A 26984-nucleotide genomic window follows, 5' to 3' on the forward strand; every position below is an offset into this window, starting at 1 on the left:
CGCTGTTCCAAGATCTCATAATAAGATTGCCCTCAAATAACTAGACTATAAATTACAAACTCAGAAAAGAGATGGGCAATGTCACTTAAAGAAATAGAACTCTTGATCCATCAAGACTAGCTTATAACCTGATGCAAGACATTAAGTAACATATTTAAAGACAGAACACTTTAAGAAGAGAGGAGGTTGGTCTTAAATGGAAGCAGGAAGGCCCAAACACTGGTGCCTAACTTAGCAATAATTAGCAAACTGACCTTACATACAGCCATCCCTTGATACAGGATACCTTTCTCACTGCATTGACTGAGAAACGATGTTTTAAAATTACCCAAATCCCTTACTTCTGATTTCTTGCTCTTTTGTAGTAGTTTGTCATAGAGTGATCTATCTAAATAAAGAGTAAGTATATGCTAATCAAGCTAATATAAACATTCTAAATTAGTTTATTGTTAATGCTGCTGTCGTAAAGTAAAAAATTCAGACTTTGAGCTTATTTAAGACTACTGTCAGAGCAATGGATCTATACTCTGAATCAGGAAATGGAACCTCCAAGAGATTCCGCAACTTGCCCAAGGTGACTGCTCTAAGTAAATGATAGAGCGAGGATGTGAACCCAAAGCATGGACTCCTCCCTCTACACCAAGGATCTAAGGAATATGTGAGTACCCGAAATGACTCCTACAGATTTTTACTGACAAAAAATGATTACATTATTGGAAAGAAGGCAAATAATTCTTGCTAATGCTATTCATAAAAATAATTCTTAATTCCTCTAATTCAGATAAAGCTGTGGTTTAATTTATGAATACAGAAATTCAAACAAACATGCACACAGAAAACATTACTAAGCCTAAATTGACTGAAGCCCCTCCACCACTCTCTTTTCTAGGAGTTCACTAGGATTAAAAGAAAAATGGATTAAATCTGTAAAAACATCAAACAAGGATATTATAAATTCATCATCCACTGTTACTGAAAGAAAAACCAACCTTATTAATGGCACATGCTGTCTTCTCCCGGCTGGAGCCACTACTTGTCCTGATGATCTTGGATAGATCTTCACGGGCAGCAAGTAGATGTGCCAAGGTTATTGTTGTCTTGGGTGACAAAGCGTAGCGCTTAGGCTGGTAAATTCTTGCTATGTCATCTGTTTTTATCTAAATGACAAAATTCAGGGAAAAAAGGAACCAAAGAACATTTCAATGAAAGAGCAATGGTGGGACTTCCCTGGTGGTCCAGTGGTTAAGACTCCACCTTCCAATGCAGGGGACGTGGGTTCCATCCCTGGTCAGGGAACTAAGATCCCACATGCCGTGGGGCAACTCAGCCTGCGTACCCCAACTACTCAGCCCACGCGCTCTAGAGCCCGTGCGCTGCAACTGAGAAGTCCGCACGCAATAACAAAAGATCCTGCATGCCACACTAAAGATCCTGCATGCCACAACTAAAGATCCCACGTACTATAATGAAGATCCTGCATGCTGCAACTAAAGATCCTGCATGCTGCAAAGATCCCGCGTGCCACAACTAAGACCCAATGCAGCCAAATTAATTAATTAATTTTAAAAAAGGGCGATGGCAACCATAATCTTCAGAAAGAAAAAAAGGAGATAATAACACAAGCAAAGAAACAGAGAAGAGCAAAACATTCAAATATCTGATAATCTGTAAGTAGAATGAGAAAAAAAAAAAGCCCAACAGATGCTAAAAGACTACATAACTACCAATAACAATTCATTTAAAAAGTAACGAAAAAAAATCCCATTCATATTAACAAAAAGCAAAATACCTAAAAATAGCTGTACCAAAAACACACACAGAACCTTTAAGAAGAAAACATTAGTAAATCTACAAAAACAGAAGTAAAACTTGAATAAACAGAAATACCAAGTTTCTGGATGGGGACATTGAGTATTGTTGGTTTCCCTCAAAATTAACTTATAGATTTATTGCAGTCCTACTGGAATATTTTTTGGGGGGGAGTGGTGGGCAGGGAGGTAGGGGATCTCTAAATCATCATTGCCTTAAGAGTTAACATTCACTGACTACTTGTTAAATGAGCCAAGCTATTTATTCTTCATCTAATATCGTATCTTTAATCTTCAAAACATCCTTTTAGAGTGGTTGTATAGATAACACTATACTATCGTACCTCAGTCTAATTAAATGGAACTGGTAGGGGGAATAGACTGATGAAACAAAAGAGGCAACTGAGATTCAGGGCCTCATAAATGCATGAATGCAATAAATGATGAGGCATCAAAGATCAGTGAGACAAAAAGGCATGAAGGAAACTTAAATGTCTATTATTAAGTGAAAGAAGCTAATCTGAAAATAATAATCTGTATGACTTCAACTATATGACATTCTGGAAAAAGCAAAACTATAGAGATAGTAAAAAGATTAAATGGGTTGCCAGGGGTTGTGCGGAGGGAGGGAAGAATAGGCAAAGCAGAGAAGATTTTTCTGGCAGTGAAAATATTCTGTATGATACTACAATGGTGGATACATGTCTTTGTGTATTTTTTCAAAACCATAGAATGTGCAGCACCAAGAGTGACACCTAATATAAACTATGGGACTTTGGATAATAATGATGTATCAATGTAGGTTCATCAGCTGCAAAAATTTACTGCTCTCATGGGGGACGACGATGGGCAGGTTATGTGTGTGGGGGCAGGAGGTAAATGGAAATCTCAAAACCTTCTGTTCAGTATTGCTATGAACCTTTAACTGCTCTAAAAATAAAGAATATTAAAACATTAAAAAAAAGAGCAATGAGAAAAGAAATAGATTTTTTAAATGGTGCTGCAATGAACTGCTGTCTATTTGTAAAATAATAATAATAATCAACATATAACTAAGGGGATTCCAAATATAATAAAGAGTTCATTGTTTAACTATAAGCAACTATATGCCAATAAAATGGACAACCTAGAAGAAATGGACAAATTCTCAAAAAGATACAAGCTTCCAAGACTGAACCAGGAAGAAATAGAAAATATGAGCACATCAATCACAAGTACTGAAATTAAAACAGTGATTTTAAAACGTCCAACAAACAAAAGTCCAGGACCAGATAGCTTCACAGGCGAATTCTGTCAAACATTTAGAGAAGGGTTAACACCTATCCTTCTCAAACTTGCAGAGAAAGTAACAACCCCCAAGCTCATTCTACAAGGCCACCATCACCCTGATACCAAAACCAGACAAAGATATCACAAAAAAAGAAAATTACAGGCCAATATCACTGATGAATATAGATGCAAAAATCCTCAACAAAATACTAGTAAACTAAATGCAACAACACATTAAAACAATCATACACCATGATCAAGTGGGATTTATCCCAGGGATATAAGGATTCTTCAACATACATAAATCAATCAATGTGATACACGACATTAACAAACTGAAGAATAAAAACCATATGACCATCTCAATAGATGCAGAAAAAGCTTCTGACAAAAATCAACACCCATCTATGATACAAACTCTCCAGAAAGTGGACACAGAGGAAGCATATCTCAACATAGTAAAGGCCATATACAACAAACCCACAGCAAACATCATTCTCAATAGTGAAAAACTGAAAGCATTTCCTCTAAGATCAAGAACAAGACAAGGATGTTCACTGTCTCCACTTTTATTCAACATAGATTTAAAAGTCCTAGCCATGGCAATCAGAGAAGAAAAAGAAATAAAAGGAATCCAAATAGGAAAAGAAGTAAAACTATCACTGTTTGCAGATGACATGATACTATACATAGAAAATCCTAAAGATGCTACCAGAAAACTACTAGAGCTCATCAATGAATTTGGTAAAGTTGTAGGATATAAAATTAATACACAGATATTTCTTGCATTCCTATACATTAACAATTAAAGATCAGAAAGAGAAATTAGGGAAACAATCCCATCTACCATCACATAAAATACCTGTACTCAGGAGGCAAAAGACCTGTACTCAGAAAACTGTAAGATATTGATGAAAGAAATCAAAGATGACACAAACAGATGGAAAGATATACCATGTTCTTGGATTGGAAGAATCAATATTGTCAAAATGACTATACTACCCAAAGTAATCCACAGATTCGATGCAATCCCTATCAAATTATCAATAGCATTTTTCACAGAATTAGAACAAGAAAATGTTACAATTTGTATGGAGACACAAAAGATCCTGAATAGCCAAGGCAATCTTGAGAAAGGAAAACGGAGCTGGAGGAATCAGGCTCCCTGACTTCAGACTATACTACAAAGCTACAGTAATCAAAACAGTATGGTACTGGCACAGAAACAGAAATATAGATTAATGGAACAGTATAGAAAGCCCAGAGATAAACTCACATACCCATGGTCACCTAATCTACGACAAAGGAGGCAAGACTATATACTGGAGAAAAGACAGTCTCTTCAATAAGAGATGCTGGGGAAACTGGACAGCTACATGTAAAAGAATGAAATTAGCACATTCCCTAACACCATACACAAAAATAAACTCAAAATGGATTAAAGACTTAAATGTAAGACCAGATACTATAAAACTCTTAGAGGAAAACATATGCAGAACACTGACATAAACTGCAGCAAGATCTTTTTTGATCCTCCTCCAAGAGTAATGAAAATAAAAACAAATGGGACCTAATGAAACTTAAAAGCTTTTGAACGGCAAAGGAAATCATCAACAAAACTAAAAGAAAATGCACAGAATGGGAGAAAATATTTGCAAACAAACTGACTGACAAGGGATTAATCTCCAAAATATACAAACCGCTCATGCAGCCTAATATCAAAAAAACAAACAACCCAATCAACAAATGGGCAGAAGATCTAAATAGACATTTCTCCAAAGAAGACATACAGATGGCTAAAAAGCACATGAAAAGATGCTCAATATCACTAATTATTAGAGAATGCAAATCAAAACTACAGTGAGGTATCACCTCACACTTGTTATGGCCATCATCAAAAAATCTACATACAACAAATGCTGGAGAGGGTGTGGAGAAAAGGGAACCCTTTTGCACTGTTGGTGGGAATGTAAATTGATACAGCCACTATGGAGAACAGTATGGAGGTTCCTCAAAAAACTAAAAATAGAATTACCACATGACCCCGCAATCCCACTCCTGGGCATATAGCCAGAGAAAACCATGATTCAAAGATACATGCACCCCAATGTTCATTGCAGCACTATTTACAATAGCCAGGTCATGGAAGCAACCTAAATGCCCATCGACAGACGAATGGATAAAGAAGATGTGGTACATATACACAATGAAATATTACTCAGCCATAAAATGGAACGAAATTAGGTCATTTGTTGAAACGTGGATGGAACTAGAGACTGTCGTACAGAGTGAAGTCAGAAAGAGAAAAACAAATATCGTATATTAACGCATATATGTGGAACCTAGAAAATGGTACAGATGATCTGGTTTGCTGAGCAGAAATTGAGACAGAGAAGCAGAGAAAAAACATATGGACACCAAGGGGGGAAAGTGGTGTGGTGCGGGAGTGGTGTGATGAACTGGGAGATTGGGATTGACATGTATACACTGATGTGTATAAAATGGATGACTAATAAGAAAAAAAAATATATTTGATAGTGGAATGGACTTGGAATCTTTGATCACCTAAGACACTTCCTTGAACTTTGTGTCTAAAATAATATTCAGTAATTCTTTGACAACTGCTGATCTTAATGAACTAAATAAGGCTTTTGTCTTAGCTTTCTTAATAAGTTATAACACAGAGAAAAGTGTATAAGTCGTAAGTTTAACTATAAACTTATGACTTATGTGAGTTATCTGAACTCCCACTAGTATAACCACTACTCAGATCAAGAAACAGAACTTTCCCAGCACCTCGGAAGCCTTCCTTATACTATTTCCTGGTCATGAACCCTGCTTTCTGCTCCCATAATCACTACTACCTTCACCATAAATTTGTTTTGCCCAGTTTTGAATTTTTTAAGAAGAAACCATACGATGTATATCATTTTATGTCTGCCTTGTTTTGCTGAATATTGCACGAGTTTTATTTCTGTTGTTGCTTATAGCAATACTCACTTATTTTTATTGTCTTCTATATTTTATTATATAAATGCAAAATACAGTCTAATGTTGATGAACAAAAAAAAAGAAATCCTGGGCATGGACTGACTTCGTGTTAAGAAACCCATTACAGGCAGGGAAAAAAATGACAAAATGAATATATAAGGTCAAGAATTTGTATGCAAAAAAAAAAAAAGCACATGAAAAGATGCTCAATATCACTAATTATTAGAGAAATGCAAATCAAAACTACAATGAGGTATCACCTCACACTTGTTAGAATGGCCATCGTCAAAAAATCTACAAACAATAAATGATGGAGAGGGAGTGGAGAAAAGGGAACCCTCCTACACTGTTAATGGGAATGTAAATTGGTACAGCCACTATGGAGAACAGTATGGAGATTCCTTAAAAAACTAAAAGTAGAGCTACCATATGATCTAGCAATCCCACTCATAGGCATATATCTGGAGAAAACCATAATTAGAAAGGGTACATGCACCCCAATGTTCACTGCAGCACTATTTACAATAGCCAGGACATGGAAGCAACCTAAATGTCCATCAAAAGAGGAATGGATAACGAAGATGTGGTACCTATATACAATTAAACATTACTCAGCCATAAAAAAGAATGAAATAATGCCATCTGCAGCAACATGGATGGACCTAGAGTTTATCATAGTAAGTAAGTCAGGCAGAGAAAGACAAGTATCATATGATATCACTTATATGTGGAATCCAAAAAAATCGTACAAAAGAACCTATTTACAAAACAGAAATCGAGTCACAGATGTAGAAAACAAACTTGTGGTTACCAAGGGGGAAAGGGAGGGGGAAGGGATAAATTGGGAGATTCGGACTGACATATACACACTACTATATATAAAATAGATAACTAATAAGAACCTACCTTATAGCACAGGGAACTCTATTCAGTACTCTGTAATGACCTATATGGGAATACAGTCTAAAAAAGAGTGGATATAGGTATATGTATAACTGACTCACTTTGCTGTACAGCAGAAACTCACACCACACTGTAAATCAACTACACTCCAATAAAAAAGTTAATTATAAATTTTTAAAAAGAGTTCACTGTTTAAAGTTTTATTTTAAACTGAAAAACTTAACCATATTATAGACTAAAACTTCTGCACATCAAAAGACATAAAACAAAAGACCACTGGGGAAAATATTTTCAACAAATAAAGCAACTAGCTAACTTCCTTAATATATAAAAAGCTCAATCAGAAGGAAAACAGGAAGACCTTAAGGGAAAAAAAAGACAAGACACAAATAGAAATTTCAAAAAAGAGGAAATTCAAATGACTAATAAGCTTATGAAAAAAATTCAGCTGTACCACTAATAACAAATATACAAATTAAAACAATTTAGTCTTTTTTAACCATCAAGTTAGCCATAAAATTGATAATATTCTAAATATTAAAGAAGCTAAAGTGAAGGCAAAATTTCATTTACCCTACTTGTAGGAGCTTAAATTCATACAAACTTTATAAAAAACAATTTGGTGATGTGAATCAAGAGCATTAAGAGTCATAATCTTTCACACAGTAAATTTCCATTTAGGAATCCCTAGGAATCCATGGGTTTCACATCTGCAGACATGGAGGGCTGATTGTGCAGTTACATGGGACAACATGGATGAACCTTGAAAGCATTATGCTAAGAAGCCAGACATAAAAAGCCACATATTGTATGACTCCTTATATATATGAAATATCCAGAACAGGCAAATCCAAAGAGACAGAAAGTAGGTTATAGTAGTGAGTGTCAGAAAAGGAAGTTGAAGGTACAGCAAATGACCACTAATAGGTGCATGTTTCTTTTGGCGGTGAGGGAAACGTTGTGGAATTAGATAATGGCACAGAATACAGTGAATATACTAAAAACCACTGAACTGTACACTTTAAGATGGTAAATTATAACTCAAAAAATAAGAAATAAATTAAAAATTAATTTTAAAAGGACACCAAAATAGAACTTTTAGAGATATGGGACAATGATCACAATATATTCAGTAAAAAAAAAAAAAAAAAAAAAGCAAACTATAAAAGTATACTCAGTCCTATTTCAATACCAGCAAAGTAACAGAGAAATCAGATTAACCATACTAATAAACATGTATAATCTTTTTGAAGGGCAACTCTAGAGTGTGCATCAAAAGCATTATAATGCATATTCTTTGATCAAGGAATTCCACTTTTAGGAATATATCATGGACATGAACAAAAATTTAGCTGCCAAAAATTTCATTACAGGGTCAAAGGAGACAAAATTAAAGGAAAACTCAATGTCAATCAATAGAGTATATCTGTATGCAAAAGATTTTAAATGCTGCAGAACAATATTTGATGAGTCATTCAACATCAGACATATGAAATAGGGAGAATAAGATAAAGATATATTAAATTTAACAAGAAAAGAAAACTCAGGGTATAAATGTATATACTCATATAATCAATTGAAAAGGATGGCATGAAAGGCCAAAATTTGACCTATACTCTGAGAAAAAAGATATTTAAAAAATCTTCCGGACTAAGGGAAAAACAACAAAAACACAACCTCCTTGTCCTAAAACATGATGAAAAAAGACCAAGATGAGAAGATATCAAGATATTTCCTAAAGGTATTTTCTCAAACACACTATTTTTTTCAAAAAATACACATATACTACAATAAACAGAATGGAAAAAGGGGATACAGGTAAGAAGGGAACCAACATCTCAGAAAATGCAACTGGGAGCCAAAAATAGGGGTTAACTGTCTATTTGTGGAATAGTCTATTCTTCCAACCCCTGGTGCCATGTTGCCACTCCTCCTCCTCCTCTGGCCAAAGGAGAATAATGTATAGAAAAAAAAATGAGGCTTCCCTTCTTGAAACACTGAGCAGCTACAGAGAAAAGACTTCTTCAAACGAGCATCAGGAATTTCCACAGCACAGGAGGCAGCTCCAAAGTCTGACATCAACAATCCTGATCAACGACTACAGTTCCCAATCAGTTTTTCAGTGTCTTCTCTTATATGGACAACAAAGGACCATCATGATTTGAAGAAAGCCACGACGAGAGAGAGACCAAGAAAAACAAACCAAAAATTGCCCTGGAAGAGACAGAAATAAAGGGGAAAAAAAAAAAAAACTTTTTAAAAAAAATTTTTCATCCCCATTGAAGAAGATAGCACGTTCATAAAACAAGAAAAAAAAAACATGAAAAAGGAAAACACAAGAAGCAAAAAGAATTCCTGGAAATGAAAAAATGATGGCTGAAACAAAAATTTAGTGCCAAGCACAAAATAAAATTGAGGACATTTCCAAGAAAGTCAATCAAAAAGGAAGAGACAGAAAATGAGAAAAAAAATAAAGCAACTCAAGTGGATCTATCCAGGGGGGTCTAATATCTGAATAACAAGAGTTTCAGAAAGAGAAAACAAAAGGGAAGAAATTAATAAAGAGAAATATAAAAGCTAAGAGTCTACAGATTGAAATGCCCACCTAATGTTTAGCACAATGAACTCAGGAAGACCCAGACTGACATATGCTGTGAAATTTCAGAACTCCAAGGATAAAGAAGAGAGCCCAACCACCAGGGAAGTCCCTGTTTTTCTTTAATTAACAATGATCTTTTTTTCTTTCTTTTTTTTTTTTAACAATGATCTTTTGATGTTCCTACTACCTGGTTCCTTGCAAAAACTCCTATATATCCTGGTTCCTCCCTTACCTCTTCAGGGCAGTCCCTCAGAGTCATCTGAGAGGCTGTCTTCCAGGCTTAAGTCCTCAGCAAGTCTGTCAAATAAAATGTAATTCTCAAAAAAAAAAAAAGAAGAGGGTCCAAAAGCTCCCAGTGAAAAATAAAAGGTCATTCAAAAGGACAGGCAATGGCACTGGGTTTCTCAACAGCAGCACTATATGCTAGAAAACAATGAAGCAATGCCTTCAATATTCTTTTTTTTTTTGCCTTCAATATTCTTAGAGAAAAATGTTTTCCACCTAGAACTTTATATTTACCTAAACTATCAATCAAATGTGGCAGGAGAATAAACACTTTCAGAATTCAAGGGTTCAGAGAAAATCACTCCTATGCACCCTTTGTTAGGAAGTTATTTGTGGATTACGGCAGATTGAGGGAATAAACAATGAAAGAGAAGGCCATGGAATCCAGGAAATAGTGGAGTAGCCAAGGATAGGCACGCAAACAGCCCAAACTGCAGTAGAAGGATACAAGCTTTTAGGAGGGAAAGTATAGAAAAGAGGACTCATTAGAATACTTGATTTTTAAAAGTATATTTTAAAAAGAGAAAAAGAAAAGGAAAAAGCAGCAGCCGCATATGATAACGAAATACAATGCAGGAAAAAAATAAACTCCAATTAGAAGACACCTGGTAAACAGAATGGCTCCCCCGAGATCTCCACATCCTAATCCCTGAACCCTGTGAATATGTCACCTTGAAGATACAGATGTGAGTTAAGTTAGGAATCTTGAGATGGATTATCTGGGTAAGCCCAGTGTAATCACAAGGCTCCTGATAAGAGAGAGACAGCAGAAGGTGTGTGACAATGGAAGCAGAAGGAGAAAGAATGGAAGACCCTACACTATTGATTTTGAAGATGGAGGATGAGGTCATGACTCGAGGTACACAGGTGGTATCTGGAAGCTAGTAAATGCAAGGAAACAGGTTCTCCCCTGAAGTGTCCGGGAGGAATGCAACCCTGCCAATACCTTCATTTTAGGACTTCTGATCTCTAGATCTGTAAGAAAATAAATGTGTATTATTTAAACCACGAAGTTTGTGGTAATTTATTACAGCAGCCATAGGAAACCAATGTGGGGCACCACATGGAGAGAGAGACCGCCTAAGGGCCAAGATGACAAGTGAAGCACCCCAAGAAACAGTTAGCAAAACCTAGACATGTGAGGCAACCGTCTTGGATGTTCCAGCCCAACCCAGCCCAGGTATCAGTTGAATGAAGCTGCATAAATGACCCCAGTTGATACAATATGGGGGCAGGACAACTACCCAGTTAATCCAAAGAATGTAATAATAATATCTGAGAGTAACAGGCACAGATTTACCCTCCTACCTGAAACAACTATAAAACTGGACAACCCACGTGAACCAGTGATTTTCAGACACTGGACATCAAGGAGCACAGGACACAATGATCCCTCAAACAGGGGAAGAAAATATTTTCCTGTAATTGTCCCAGCTTACAGTCTGGAGTGGAGGATCCCAGACGCCACCTGGGTACAGATTACAGGCATAAAATGGGAATGATGGGTGACAGCTCTCTAGAAAACTACCTGAAGAGATCCATATTTGGGAATGCCCCCACCCTCCAACGCCCTCTTCAACTGGAACACACTCCACAGCCTTAAGCCACCTTTAAGGTTTGTTCAGGCATCAGTGCTACCTGATTCATTCCTAAATCCTTCTTTCTTTCTTTTTTTTTTTCTGAAGAAAAAATCAGTATTTTACTTTTTCGACAGTTCAATAAAAGGATTTAGACATACATCAAATGGGAAAAAAGGGTTTTAATCCCTCTGTGGAATAGGAAGAGAGACATACTATACTGGAAAGACTGCAAAGACCATGAGGAGAGAAACCAGAGAATACGTGGCCTCAGTCCCATCATTTCAGAACACAGTAGCAGCTTGTCTGTTCATTTCTTTCCTCTCAGCCTGGGTGACCTCTCACAAGCTTAACAGTAACAGCGAGTCTAACACTGCTTCTGAGCAGGTGCTTTCTGCAGACAGGCGCTATTTATCAGAGATTTAGACAGGATAACATTGAGGAGTGATGTGTTACTTTAACCAGATTGCAAAGCTGAAAAGGAATAATGAACCTCACATTAGTTAAATAAACAAAGTGACAGTAAGCACAATAAGCAGACAGGCATGATGCTTACAGAAGAGTCACCTCTTTTTGTGTACAGTGTGCCACATTGCACTTGCTGTTCAAATATATGTTTTAATAAATGTCCTTTAATGTGTACATGAAATAGAGTAGGCATTCAACTATTTGTTGAATGAAAATAACAATATATTATGTATAAAGAAAAATCTGATCTCATATCATCAGAAACAGATTTTGTCAACCGCTACTTTTGATCTTTTGGACCAGACAGATCTTGTTGTGAAGGGCTATCCTGTGTACTGTAGGGTGTTTAGCAGTAAATCCTTCTTTCTTGACCAGTTGCTCACTATATCTATCTCACTATCACATATGATGCCTTCTTTTATGTATATCCTTGCATAAATCACAACATCTATGAGTTTTAAATAAATGTGAAAGATATGGGGAGAAATTAAGATATTTGCAAACAGGGACTTATACAAGACCAGGATCATTATTTAAGACCAGCAGTTGGCCTGGGCAGGAGCTTCAGACAGAGTGATAAAGTGCAAATGTGGCATCGTTACCTAACAGACAAGAGAGCCTGAAGAGCTGTCACAGAGTACCACCTACAGGACACAAATGGAAAAACAGCCTTACCTTTGCTCTATCAGACCATCCAAAGGACTGCACTGTTACATCTAATCGTTTCATCAACATCCGCCGACGGCACTCATATTCACAGGAAAGGGCATCGTTGATTCTTTCCAGTTGTTCCTAAAGAATATGGAAACAAAAACCATAACCTTTAGACTCATTATGCACAGAAAAGAAATTTCAGAATTGTGGTCAATACTTCCTATTAATTCAAAAGGTGGTACTTGATGGTCATTTTCTGATCCCATGAGACTTTACAGTAAATTATTTAAATAAGGATATTTGATAGAACATATAAAATATTCGGAAGATACTAAACATACAAATTAAACTCTACAATTGGTACAGTTTACCTGATCTTCAATCAAACATGTTAATTTAAGTAAAACGTCTACTTGCAAAGTAGTCTGAACCTATAAGGAAAGAAAATACCAACAACTTCCCATCTTGTTGGCGTTGAGCTACTACACTTTTCAAATTACAACTATGCTAACATATTAGGCACTACAAATACTTTTGGCCAGGGTTTTTTTTTTTTAATTAATAATCTGAGTGAAGAAATGTTAGGACCTACTGTTCTAGAATATCATTCCATTTTAATTCTCCAATATAAAAAATGCATGCTACACACTGTAAAATCTAGATGTCCATCTATAAAATTAAGTCATATTCACTACTTTAATTACATAAAGCTAATAAAAAGGTGGGGGGATGACTTACCGCCTGTTCCAGATTTAAATCAATTTTCAGCAGTGGTTTTCCCACGTGATTTTTCTGGACTTGTGAGAGAATATCTTTCACCTAAAATTAAACATAAAAGATTGTGAAAATGTATATCCCTAATTTAAAACGATCTTATTCTTGCTTAAAACGCTTTGAATGCTAGAGAATTAATAAAATGTTAAAGAGAAATAGTTAAAATATACCTTCACATAATAGGAAAGAATATCACTACAATGCAGAGTATCTTTCTCAAAGAAGCATTAGTTACATTAATTCAAGCTATAGCACACCTTTTCCAGAGTAAGAAATAATGTACATGGACAACTAAAGAAGTAGCTACTAAAAGGTTTTATTAAGAGAATCTATAATTTATATGTGAAATAAATTCAGAGTTTCTTCTTAAGATGGCACGCTCTTACATGCTGACAAATTCTCAAAAGGGATACTAAAACCTTTGCTGAGTATGTTGGTTTTACTCCATTAAATATTCTGTACACATTCCATTGTTCAGCAAGACAACAAAGGAGAGCAAGCCCTCTCAATTAGTCGCCACATACACATTTCATTACTTTTGCAAAGCCACTGATTTGAATTACTTGAAACATTTTTATTTTGGTGAACAAGATTTAGACATTCGCTTTTGCTTCAGCAATATCAGAGGTCATGAAATATTTACAGTTGCTTAGTTATAAAGTAACTAGAGAAAATAATCAGGAAGAGTTCACATTTTGAGGAGTATGAACCTTATTTAATGTTGGGGGACCTCTTTTAAAAAGAATTAAAAATTATGAACACAAAATTAGCTTGGAAACTGGTGGTGGTAATGGGAAGTGACTGTAAATGGGCACACGGTTTCTTCTGAGAGTGATGGAAATGTTCTAAAATTAGATTTTGATGATGTTGTACTCTGTAAATATACTAAAATTCATTGAATTGTACACTTTAAATGGGCGAATTTTATAGCACTTAAATTATATCTTGAGAAAGCTATTTTTGAAAAATGAGCTTAGAAAGAATTTGTGCAAATTAGGGGGTCCCAAAGCTTAAGCTTTACATCACAGTAAATCTACCACTACAACAGTGATTACTGACACTACTCTTACACATTGAAAAGAATTATTATTTTCTTAAAACATACCATTTCTGTAGATTCCTCACTATTGCAAATACCTTCGATTTTGATATTTCATATACTACTAAAAGTTTTAGTCATAACCCCTTACTCAAGAGGGACTCTGAATGCATGCTTAAATTTCTCACATATAATCACATTCCCTGTATTTCAACATTAGATAACAGTTTTAATAACTTTGAGAATTACCTGTGATAAAGGGAGTTAAGAGCAGACTCTGAGGTTGACCACCTGGGTTTGAAACTCCAGTCTACCACTACTACTACTTAGAAACTTGCTTGTCTAATTTATTAAATCTTTCAGTACCTCAATTTTCTCAAATGGCTGCTGTAAATAATAATATTACTACTTCATTATAGGTGATGTAAGAATGCAATGAGTTATTACATATAAACATTTAGCACAGTAAATGCTGTATGTGTGCTGTTAATATTACTGTAATTACTTTAGATTTACATTTGAACAGATTTGAGCTAAAAGATAATGATAAATTTCCTCCCCAATGATGACGAAGTGTCTTCTGGACACATCGTACATAGAAGAAAATATGGAAATTTTTGCTTTTGATAGGAACTGAATGGAGAAGTAAGTCATTATAGGTAAATATTTAGCCATGATGGCCATAGTAACTACTACCTTATAATTAGCCTGCCAGCACTTGAACACAGGCATTACAGCCTGCTTTAAGCAGGGAAAAGAGGTTTGGGGGTATTTTTAAATTCTAATTGAAACTCATAAAAGGAAAAAACCTCTCTGGGATCAATATGTGTAAGCACTGGGAGATTAGGAAGAGTCTAGAAATCTGTCTCAATTTGAAATAGCCCCAGATATTTTAGCCAACCCCATATCATTCTTAATCCAGAGAAACAAATTCTGAAGAACAATTTATTAACTCTACACTAGTGTTTCTGAGCTGGGATTCATAGGCTTATTCTTTGGTTTACAAGTTCTAGGGGGAAAAAATAAAGTTTTTATACTGTGTTTTCATCTTAATGATACTAAAATTCTCTGACATTCAGTAAGACAAACCTTTTTATTTTTCAGTTCATAAATTATCAATGCAAAGAGTACTTTATTCAAGAATTTAGTTTAAAACAGCATGTCTAAAAACAGAATTTTAGTACCTATTCTTGAGGGTGAGAATTTTCTTTTCCTTAAAAATGAATCTTGTATTATTCCCCTAGAGGACTCCTACAAAACCTAGGAATTAAGCCAGAATTTGGTCTGTGAGAGTATCATTCTCTCTAATTGATGGCTTGACTGGGAACAAGGATAGTTTAATAACTGAAAAAAAAAAAAAGCTAGAAGTACACAGGTTTTAGTTGTTTTTAACTACTCCATCAGGGTACTCAATCATTTATTCACTATACAACAAACATTTACTAAACACTTATCCACCAAGAACTGTGCATTTCTTTGCTCACTGCCAAAGACAACCACACTGCAATTCTATTAACAACATCCATTAAAAAGAAATTTAGTTTGCCTTTGACTTCATAGGATAACTATACTTCTTTCATTATACCGTAATACAACCTTATTTAGAAAAGGGACCCTTATATCTGCAAAAGGATTTCTATCAGGGCAAACCTTCACAAAGCCTAGCACTCACTCATTAAGATCTGATTCCTGAATATTACTTATAGTCAAATTAGGTCACATGCATATTAACTCCAAATCCAAAATTTAGTTTACACGAAGATAAATGTTTCTTTAAATAGAATGTATATCTTGTACTTAAAGGAAATACAGTTGACCCTTGAACAACATGGGTTTGAACTGTGCTGGTCCACTTATATGTCAATTTTTTTCACTAAATAAAATTACAGTACTATCTGATCCACAGGTGGTTGAATTTACAAATGCGAACTGCAGATACAGAGGGACAACAGTGAAGTTGTATGTTAATTATCGACTCTGCAGAGGGTCAGCACCCCTAAGTCCCACATTGTTCAAGGATCAACTGTATTTTCATTTTTAATTCAACATTTACATATCAGCATTTAACTGAATTTGGGGGAAATGAAAAATAAAACAAATACAATACCTTTGATTCCACTTGGTTCAGCATAAGTGGAATGTCAGAAGTTGTTGACTTGGGAATACCAAGGGTATCGCAGATAGCTTGAACTTCCTGATAAATTTCACTATTTTTATCTAATTGAGAATTTTTACGTTTCTTGTTCTGTAATATCTGTAAAGCTTGAAGCTCTGTACTTAAAAATACTATAATAAGAAAATGGAAAAACAAATAATGTTAAAATGCACAAGAATGCTTTAAAGATCCCACTTCTGGGTATACATGCAAAGGGGAAATCAGGATCTCAAAGAGATCTTCACTACCATATTCACTACTGTACTGTTCATAACAGCCTAGATTTGGAAACAACCTAGGTGTCCTTCAACAGATGAATGGATAAAGAAAATGTGGTATATGTATACAATGGAATTATTATCCAGCTTTAGAAAAGAAGAAAATCCAGCCATTTGTGACAACATGGATGAACCTGGAGGACACTGTGCAAAGAGAAATAAGCCAGACGCAGAAAGACAAATACTAATGATATCACTTTTATGAGGAACTAAAACAGTCAAACTCCTAAAGTAGAAAGTAGAATGGTGATTGCCAGGCCTGGGAAGGAGGAAACAAGGAGTTTAGTTAAATATAAATTTTATATTCGTTAAATATAAATTTCTGAAGAACTGGTGATCTGTTTTATTGAAGTTTTATAATCAGAGGGACCGGGACTTCCCTGGTGGCGCAGTGGTTAAGAATCTGCCTGCCAATGCAGGGGACACAGGTTCAATCCCTGGTCTGGGAAGATCCCACATGCCGCGGAGCAACTAAGCCCGTGTGCCACAACTACTGAGCCTGCACTCTAGAGCCCACGAGCCACAACTACCGAAGCCCATGCGCCTAGAGTCTCTCCTCCACAACAAGAGAACCCACCGCAATGAGAAGCCCGTGCAACACAACGAAGAGGAGTCCCCACTCGCCACAACTAGAGAAAGCCCACGCGCCGTAACTAAGACCCAACGCAGCCAAAAAAAAATAAATACGTTAAAAAATCAGAGGGACCTTGGCATAGTCCTCATAAGCAAAGTTTGATACATACTGGTTATATAAGATGAATAAGTCCTAGAGATCTACTTTACAGCATAGTGCCTATAATTAACAATACTATATTGTACACTTAAAAATTTGCTAAGACAGTAAATCTTACATTAAGTATTCTTATCACAAAAAGAAATAATAATAAAGAGGGCAGAAGGAAATTTTTTTTTTAAATAGTGCCTACTTGCAAAGAGTTTAAAGCCTAGTAGGAGAGACCCACCTGTACTTCAACAATTTTAAAATGCTTAAGAATGTGTAAGACTGATAAAATATTCTCTCTCTGATATGCACAGCTCAAGCCAGGGAAGAATGTATAGCTTTAACTGATCTATTAAGCAGATTGAGCAATTTGAAAAACTGCCTTTAAGACAGACCACCCCAGGCTGTTCACAAGTCCTTTCACTGTCACATTTTATTTCATCCTTTCAACAGCCATATTTTTAAAAATCATTCAAAAATCTTAGATGGAAAAAACAAAACAAACAACACAAAATGGAAACAGACTCATATACACAGAGAACAAATAGGTAGTTGCCAGAGAGAAGGGGTGTGGGGGTGGGGTAGAATAGGTGAAGGGGCTTAAGAGGTACAAACCTCCAGAAAGAAAAGGAATCAGCCATGGGGGTGTAACACACAATATAAAATACGGTCAATAATACTGTAATAACCTCGTATGGGGACAGATGGTTACTAGATTTACCATGGTGACCATTTCATAATGTATGCAGATGTCAAATCACTATGTGGTACACCTGAAACTAACAATATTTTATGTGAACTCTATTTCAATTAAAAAAAACCTAAAAAATATCATTTTGGAAAGCAAAAAATTATCTTAAATCATTACAGTCTTTTTTAAAATTAACTTTCACAACAGTAAAGATATTAGGGTTTGTTTTTGTTTATTTAAAGTTATACACACACACAATTTAATACAACAGTTTCAACTTCAGCTGAGCAGAAAAAATATCTGAGAAATTGTTTAAAAGTACAAGTACCGGGGTCCCACCCTCAGAGATTCTGAACCAGTAGGTCTGAAGTAGGATCTGGGAATCTGTGTGGTTTTAGACCCAAGGTGACTCTCACGGGCAGGCAGTATCGAGAGCCACTAATTTAAGATTTTTTTCATGTAATCTATACACGATAGTCTAAAGAACCCACAAAAAGTTAAGACCAACATGTATCAAACTTTGCACATGAGGACTATGCCAAGGTCCCTCTGATTTTTTAACTTCATTAAGCAGATCACCAGTTCTTCAAAAATATATTTATATTTTGTGCAGAATCATGGCTGAAGTCTGTCTTTGTTCTATGGAAACATGCTGTATATAACAGTACAAACAAGAGTTCAGTCTGGTATTTAAAATGCTAATCCTCACAGATGGGAAATAATACAGTGAAAAGTCTTCTTCCCACCACAGATCCTCAGATTCCCCCTCCCCAGAGGCAATCACCAGTGTTAGTTTCTTGGGCATATTTTTAGGCACGCGCATGTGTGTGTGTGTATGTATATATTTAGTATATGTCTCTACCACCTATGCACTTTTATTTCTTTTATAGAAACAAGAGCATACGATACATGTTCTGTATATTTTTTATTTACCAATATATCTTAGAGATCATTCCATATTTACACATTTTATCTACTCTCATTCTAATGGCTACAGAATGGTATCACTGCAAAGATGTACCATTTCTATTTAACTACTACAAACAATGCCATAATGAACATTCTTTTCATATATCTTTGTACAGTTAGTATGAACTCCTAGTCATTGAACTGCCAAGTCAAAAGACAGGTGAATTTTAATTGTGTTATCGAAAATCTGCCTTTCCAAAAGATTGTACCAATTACTCTCCCACCACACTCCAACGCCTGTAGTATATGAGAAGGCTTACTCCCCCCAAACTTGTATTATGAGTTTTTTTTTTTCTGGTATTTGCTAGTCTGGTAAGTGAAAAATTGTATCCTTTTTTTTTTTTTTTTTTGTAACTCTTTAACTCTGGGGTATAACTGTGTATCTTTTCATGTTTAGAAGCAATTTTTTTAAAACTTTTTTCTGTAGAATGCCTTTTCATGCCTTATGTACTTTACATATTTTTCCAGTGAGTTTTTTTATTTATATTTATTTTTTTGGCTGTGTTGGGTCTCCGTTTCTGTGCAAGGGCTTTCTCTAGTGTGGCAAGCGGGGGCCACTCTTCATCGCGGTGCGCAGGCCTCTCACTGCCGTGGCCTCTCTTGTTGCGGAGCACAGGCTCCAGACGCGCAGGCTCAGTAGTCCAGTGAGTTTTTATCTCTATAAAAGCTCTCCACATAGTAAGGAATGTGGCCCTTTTCATTTTACACACGTTGCAAACAATTCTAAAATAACATGAAGAAGCTTATTATATCAGTATGTTTTAAAGGTAGTCAAACTAAAGATAAAGATGAAATAGATGCTGGTAAGATTGTGAATTGGTATAACCTTTCTGGAGCAAATTATGGCAATATATCTAGACCAGAGAATTTTTTTAAATGTTCATGATCTTTGTCTAAGTAACCAAAAATATGAACAAAAAAATTAATTTAAAATAGAAAAATTGGGACTTCCCTGGTGGCGCAGTGGTTAAGAATCTGCCTGCCAACGCAGGGGACACGGGTTCAAGCCCTGGTCCAGGAAGATTTGACATGCGGCGGAGCAACTAAGGCTGTGCGCCACAACTACTGAGCCTGTGCTCTAGAGCCCGCAAGCCACAACTACTGAGCCCACACGCCTAGAGCCCATGCTCTGCAACAACAGAAGCCACCACAATAAGAAGCCCACGCACCACAACGAAGAGTAGCCCCCGCTCACCGCAACTAGAGAAAGCCTGCACGTAACAAAGACCCAACATAGCCATAAATAGATAGATAAATTAGAAAAATCCAAATACCCCCAAATTTGAAATCTGTTAAGTAAAAATGCCCATAACATAGAACGTTATGTAGCCAATTTAAATTATTTTTTCAAAAAATACTAAGTGATGGGAAAATGCTCACAATACATTAAATGAAGAAGAGGAAGAGCAGGAACTACATCTGTAAAAGATCTAAATCTTATTTAAATATGTGTGTACAAAGGAAAAAGAGAAGGAAAAGGAAATACACTGAAAAGTTATTCATGATCCTCTCTGGGGAGTGAAATTATAAATTATTTTCTTCTTTTCATATTTATCTACTTTGTAAGATTTCTATGATGAGCATGTATTTTTTCAACATGTAACATAAAATTTACCATTCTAACTTTTTAAGTGTACAGTGGCATTAAGTGCATTCACACAGTTGTATAACCATCACCACCATCCATCCATCTCCAGAACATTTTCATCTTCCTCAACTGAAACTTTGTACTCATTTAACAATTCCCCATTTCACCCCACCTCCTGAGCATGTATGTTTATAATCAGAAAAAACTATACCAACCTCTCTTATATCTCCTCTTTACTTTTACTTGGACCAGAAACTTATATTACTGTTATTGCTGAGCTTCTTAGAAGCAAAGGCAAAAAGGGAAACATGATGATTTACACAGTTCTCACTGACTAACATAAAGAATTACAGATTACCTATATCTAAGGTAAGGGTAAGGTAATCTAAGGATTACCTATATCTATATGCAAGTTCCTCATGACCAGTGCTTCTTACCTTCCTTTGTGTCCCAATACACCTAAGGGTTACTGTGACCTCCCATTAGTAACAATGGTTCATTAAATCAGTGACTTACACTGAATGGGAGGAAGACAAGGAAATAGTGTAAGAAATGGGGGAAGGGCACATAATTTTTATCCTCCCCAAAACAAACAAGATAATTCAAATGTCAACACTTCCAACACCACCAGTAGTTAAACACATAAACATGATTTCTGCTCTAATGAAACTAACATTTTAACACTAGAACATAGAGGAATATATCACATGCATCTTCTTATAAATGGTACAACCTAAAATAATAGAAATCTTCAATAATAGAAGATGTTAGAAAAATTCTTTCAAATAGTCACCGCTTGTAGAACTTCCAAAATAGCATGAAATTAAACTGAATTTAAAAAAATTTTAAGGGAGCCAATATAAATAAATGGATGTTATTCATAGTAATTGTTTAGATATAGGTAATCTGTACTCCAAATTCACCCCTGATGAAAATAGGCCACACTCACTAAAATTCAAGTGGCACAAGGGCACAATTTTTTTTTTAAACTGATACATCCCTAATGCTTAGAGCAGTTTCTGGTACAGTAGAAAGGGATCAATGAATATTTTTGAACCATCATTCAGTGCCTATCATCTAATAATCTGCTTAGCAGCCTAGTTTCAGAGAGTTTTAAGATTAAATAGCAGTTTGGAGATCACCACTTTAGCCAATTAGTCATAAATGTAAAGAGACGAATTAGGTGAAGGAAAAATTACTGAAGTACCATACAAGTCACAAACACTGGGCATTCTATATTGGCCAAATAAATCATAAGTGTTAGAAATCTTAAAGAGTACATTAGAATTTATACTACATTTATATAAAAATCTCTGAGTTAGTTTCATATTTTAAGCCAAATATTAAAAACTTTCTAATACACAAAATATCTAATGATTCATTAATTAAAGTTCATAAATCTTGACTTGAAAATAACACAAACCAGATTAAACACATGCATTTAAATTGTTCAAAGAAACATAACTTACATAGAAGTTTCAAACAGTCATCCTTCTTTTTTAAACGGTCTTTAATATCTCCTGATACGAGTACAGAATATGGACATGCCATTTCTTTTAAAAAGCCACTTATCTCAAGCTGGAAGCTTTCTAGATCATCTTTCCCTTTAAACAAGAAAAGGTATAAAACATTTACTAAATATTTACCATGTAATCTGATACTATCAAATCTACCACTAGTTGATTTTAATTTTATATTCAATTCCAAATTTTCACTTTGACATTAAATCCTTAAATGTGTGACCCCAAAAGCTTAGGTCAAAGTAACCAAAACATATTTCTACATATGGAAAGCAACACTTAAATTCAAGAACATAAGTATCTAATCATGAAATTATAAATATTTTTATATTTAAATCTCTGATATCTTCCAATGGGCTTTCCATAAAAGCAGATAAAATGGAAATATTTTGTTAGTAACTGAAATATTAAAAGCATTATTATGGCTATAATTATTAATTGGCTTCAGAGCAAATGATCCATTTCTATTGTATTTCTATGGATTTGGATAATAAATGCTATCATCAAATTAAGCCTCAGCGCTTATCTTTCTTTCATCATCTAATTATGTGGGAACTTGTGTCATAAGTTCTGAATTCAGCTTATTTTACTTAGCTTCAAGTGAATTCTATTAGATTCGGCAAGGAAAAAAACAATTTAAAAGTAAGGACAGCATCAGAAGGGAAGGCTACTGGTCTCCTAGCAAATGCCCCCACAAATTTTATTTTTCATTTTATTACACGTCTGAAATTCTACCAATCAAAGACCCACAAGAACTCCAGCTACCAATACAGTAGTGAATTAAATAAACCTTGTGAGCTAGTACAGAAGTTTTTTATAAACGTATTCCTATGTGAATCCATGTCCTGAGTTATAGGTTTGGTAATACAACTTAAATTAGGGATTAAATATATGCATACTTTAGGGAAAAGAAACACCTTAATTCAAAATAAGCAGTATTCAAAACTTAAACTTTTTAAATAACCAAATTCAGATTCTTCTTTTTCTAAAGAACAATACTAAGTTCAAGACAGCAGATACACAATAATTATTTATAATTTTATATAAATTTAAGAACCAATTTTGGACTAATCAATATAAAATTTAATCCAAAGATATTTAAATCACATATTGAAGTTGTTTGTAGTAATGACTTTTCTTTGTACAGTGAGCACATTATAGATAAAACTGTAAATCATAACCTATCATTTCATTTTACTAGTAAACAGAAAAGTAAATAATAGCAATACCAGCTGAAGTGATACTTTCTTCCAAGTTGCACAATGATTTTATTTGAGAGCCTAACCAAACACAGAGCTCTGAAAATTCAGGTGAAGATAGTCCACTCTCTGCTGCCTTTATAAGGGCTTGCTCTTCTAACAGTGGTCCCTTATACCTAGAAAGGAAGATATAAAAGGTTAAAACAAACAAACAAAACCCTAATACACCTAATACTTTTTACTCAACGTCTGCTGCCTATCTTTGTAAATAAAATATTATTGGAACACAGCCAACAACTGTACCCATTTACAAACTCTCTCTGGCTGTTTTCCTGTATTTGTGACAGAGACAGTGTGGCCAGTAAAGCCTAAAATTTTTACTATCTGGTCTGTTACAGAAATAGTTTGCTGATTTCTGCTCTATATAATTAACATTTGACTTTGTTTTAAAATTTTTTAGTAAAATTATCAACCAATTTTAAGATAAATATTACATATAACAAAGTCAAATAGAATAGTCTAATAACTATAACTTTTCTTATTCTTATAAGAATAAGAAAAAGGTAATATAGTGAAAAAAGAACAGATGCAAATTTAAATTAAAAAAATTAAAACTGAGGACATATGAGATTTTAACCTTAACCATTTCTTTTATAATTTTATACTTTTAAACACTGCTACAAAGTGTATTTGAATAGAACCTTAAATTTTCAAACCATTTTTATATATTACCTTAATTGAATTTGATACCAGTTTTCTACTTTTACTGTTCTTTCTGTAACTGAGCTTTTTTTTCCCCCACATTATTAAACTTGTAAGTTTTAGCACAGTTGATGGGTTTTAATCCATTGCATTTACTTTTCTTTTGATACTCAAATTGTCCTATCTCTGATTAGTGGGAGCGCATTCATGTTACTCAATGAGTCCTTTGACTTGTCCCCATTATTCTTTGAATATTTTCCTTGCTTTCTATGACAATATGTTCCTCCCCTATACCTTTTAATCAGCCATTTCTCCAAGAAGCCCTGATTCTCTTCAATGGTATTTAGAATACACAATCTGGTCGTAAAGGTTAATCACTGTATCTGTACCTTTTTAAAAGAAATTATATCAGGAGTTCACACTGCTATTTCCAGTTCAAATTTAGAATTATAGGGTTTTTACCTATTTTGTTTTACATTTTTATCTATTTTTCTCTTACAATGAAAATTCTGTTTTTTATGACATTTACAGAATCCTAGTAAATGTAAAAATAACATAAATTACATAGTCTCAGAATAGAAAAAACAGCATTATTACTAAAAATAAAATTAATGAAAACAATTTATATTTTTATCATTAGGATAGATTCCAGTAGGATGTATAGAAAAACAACTCCTTTCCATGTGATTAAACCTCCTACTCAATACACTGATAGATATTTTTTTCATTTTGCTTTTAATTTTTAGGGATTTGTCTCTTTTTGTTTTGATTTCATTTTAATTTTGCTTTACAATTATGTAAAACATTTATACAGTTTCAAAGTCTAAAACAAAACAAGGTACATTCAGACAATTCTAGCTTGCAATCTTAATACTGTTCCATCTAGTACTTTGTTTCCTCCCTTCCTCATAGGAAACCGTATTTATTAGTTTGGGGTTGTCAAACCACAATGTTTTAAAATATAAACATATATATACACAAAAAATATAAATATATAAATGTATCTTTTTTAGATAAAAGGCAGCCTACTATCTACTGTTCTATTCCTTTTTTTAAACATACACACGCACAGACACATATTTATATATACTAGAGATCTGTAGAGATACTATTCTAACATTTTTATAGTTGTATCCACTGTCTGGATATACCATATTTTATTTGCTATGCCCCCACTGAAGGACATTTTGGTTTTTTGTAATGCTTTGCTATTAAAAAAATTGGGCAAATTTTTGTCAATGTATATCTGGGATAGATTTCTAGAGGTAGGATCACTGGATCAAAGGGTAAATGGCTATCCAACTTTGCTGGATAATGTTAAATTTGCCTATACAGGGGTTGTACCACTAAAGTAGAAGAGTATCCATTACCCATAACTTACCAAACATTTGACTCATGTCAAACATTTGGATTTTTGACCATCTGGTATCTCAGTATAGTTTTAATTTACATTTCTCTTATGGCACGACTGTACATCTTTTGATATGTTTAAAGGCCATTTGCGTTTCTTTTTCTCTAAATTCTCTGGTCATATTTCACGAAGGGTGAGTAGTTTCAAAGCCCCATTTTGCAGATAAGAAATTAAGGCTCAACAAGGTTAGGATACCTGCCTTAAGTAGCCGGCCAGATGAATATTCCAATTCATCTACTCTTTACAGCAATGATTTGAAGTTATTATTATCCTAATTCTGTAGGACCAGAAGATAATATGAGAAGATAAATGACGACACTCTGATTTAAATCCAGATTTGACCCCAAATGCTCCATGTGAACTCAAACTTCTGTCTACACGAATAAGGAAACAAAGTAAATAACCTGGCCAGGTGATGCAGCCAGGTAAAGACAGCTGGGACTAGACCAGTCTCTGCTCCTCCAACCAAGACTGGTTCCCCTGTATTACCTTTCTACCATATCTTACAGCACCTCTCATTGAGACTTAACAGTAAATATCTTATTTCCCCCTATTTGCTTTCACTTCTGCAATAAAGCAATAATCATAAGCTCCAGAAAAAATGTAACTAATTCATATTATTGGCAAGTTATTTTTACTGAAATGCCAATTTTTAAATTCAGCAAAAATTTACTAAGTCACCAAAGATACTAAATCCTGAATACATAAGCTTTAATGCCTCAGTTCCTCAAAATAGGTAAAAAGAAAAAAGAAATGCATTTAACAAACCTGAATATCTAATAACAATCATAATCATATAGCAACTAACATTTATAAACTAATCTTAGGCCAGTGCTATGTGCTGTATGTATATTACCTTATTTAATTGTCACAATATCCTATAAGATAGGTATTATTATCATGCTTAGTTTGTTCTATAAATTCTTATTTAATTAGGAAAGTGCTACTCTTACTCCAAAGAGTAACTCCAAAGAGCAATAACTTAGTAGTAACTGGGGACACCTCCCCTAGGCCTAGACTCCCCCAGGGCCATGCACACTTGAACCATAGTTGCTGATCTGACACTGCTCTAAGCTGGGTGAACCAAACCTTCAGTCCAGCAGGGCCATTGGTAAACCTTCACAAAGACACAGCTGGGGTCTAACTTACTTTCTGTTTTCTATTTTCATCGGCCAACATATAAAATATTAGACCCTTTCTTTCCCCCTGTCATTTACCCACCCTACTGGCTTGCCTCTGATCCAGCTCTCCACTTCTTCCTGCTTCTCAAACTCTTCCATATGTTCCATCCATAAAAAACAACTCTTCTATTCTGTCAATGTCTTCTCAGAAAGATTTATCCCTACTGCCTCTAGCTTTGGGTATTTTACTCTTAAGTGCCTG

At 34.7% G+C, this 26984-nt stretch overlaps 1 protein-coding gene across 1 annotated transcript in view; it reads right to left on the reverse strand.

Annotated features, from left to right (window-relative positions):
* Positions 1 to 26984, reverse strand: part of FAM98B (family with sequence similarity 98 member B) — a 35094-nt gene that overhangs the window by 3290 nt on the left and 4820 nt on the right. Inside the window, exons 2-7 of the mRNA XM_029239606.1 lie at positions 23519 to 23664; positions 22239 to 22373; positions 16475 to 16653; positions 13293 to 13373; positions 12576 to 12692; positions 990 to 1157 (exon numbers count right to left, since the gene is read on the reverse strand). Of these exons, the coding sequence (XP_029095439.1) occupies positions 990 to 1157; positions 12576 to 12692; positions 13293 to 13373; positions 16475 to 16653; positions 22239 to 22373; positions 23519 to 23664 (826 nt within the window). The remainder of the gene's footprint in view (positions 1 to 989; positions 1158 to 12575; positions 12693 to 13292; positions 13374 to 16474; positions 16654 to 22238; positions 22374 to 23518; positions 23665 to 26984) is intronic.

Source organism: Monodon monoceros, unplaced genomic scaffold (assembly GCF_005190385.1).
Source record: "Monodon monoceros isolate NGI ecotype Baffin Bay Population unplaced genomic scaffold, NGI_Narwhal_1 Super_Scaffold_21, whole genome shotgun sequence".
Lineage (NCBI taxonomy): Eukaryota > Metazoa > Chordata > Mammalia > Artiodactyla > Monodontidae > Monodon > Monodon monoceros.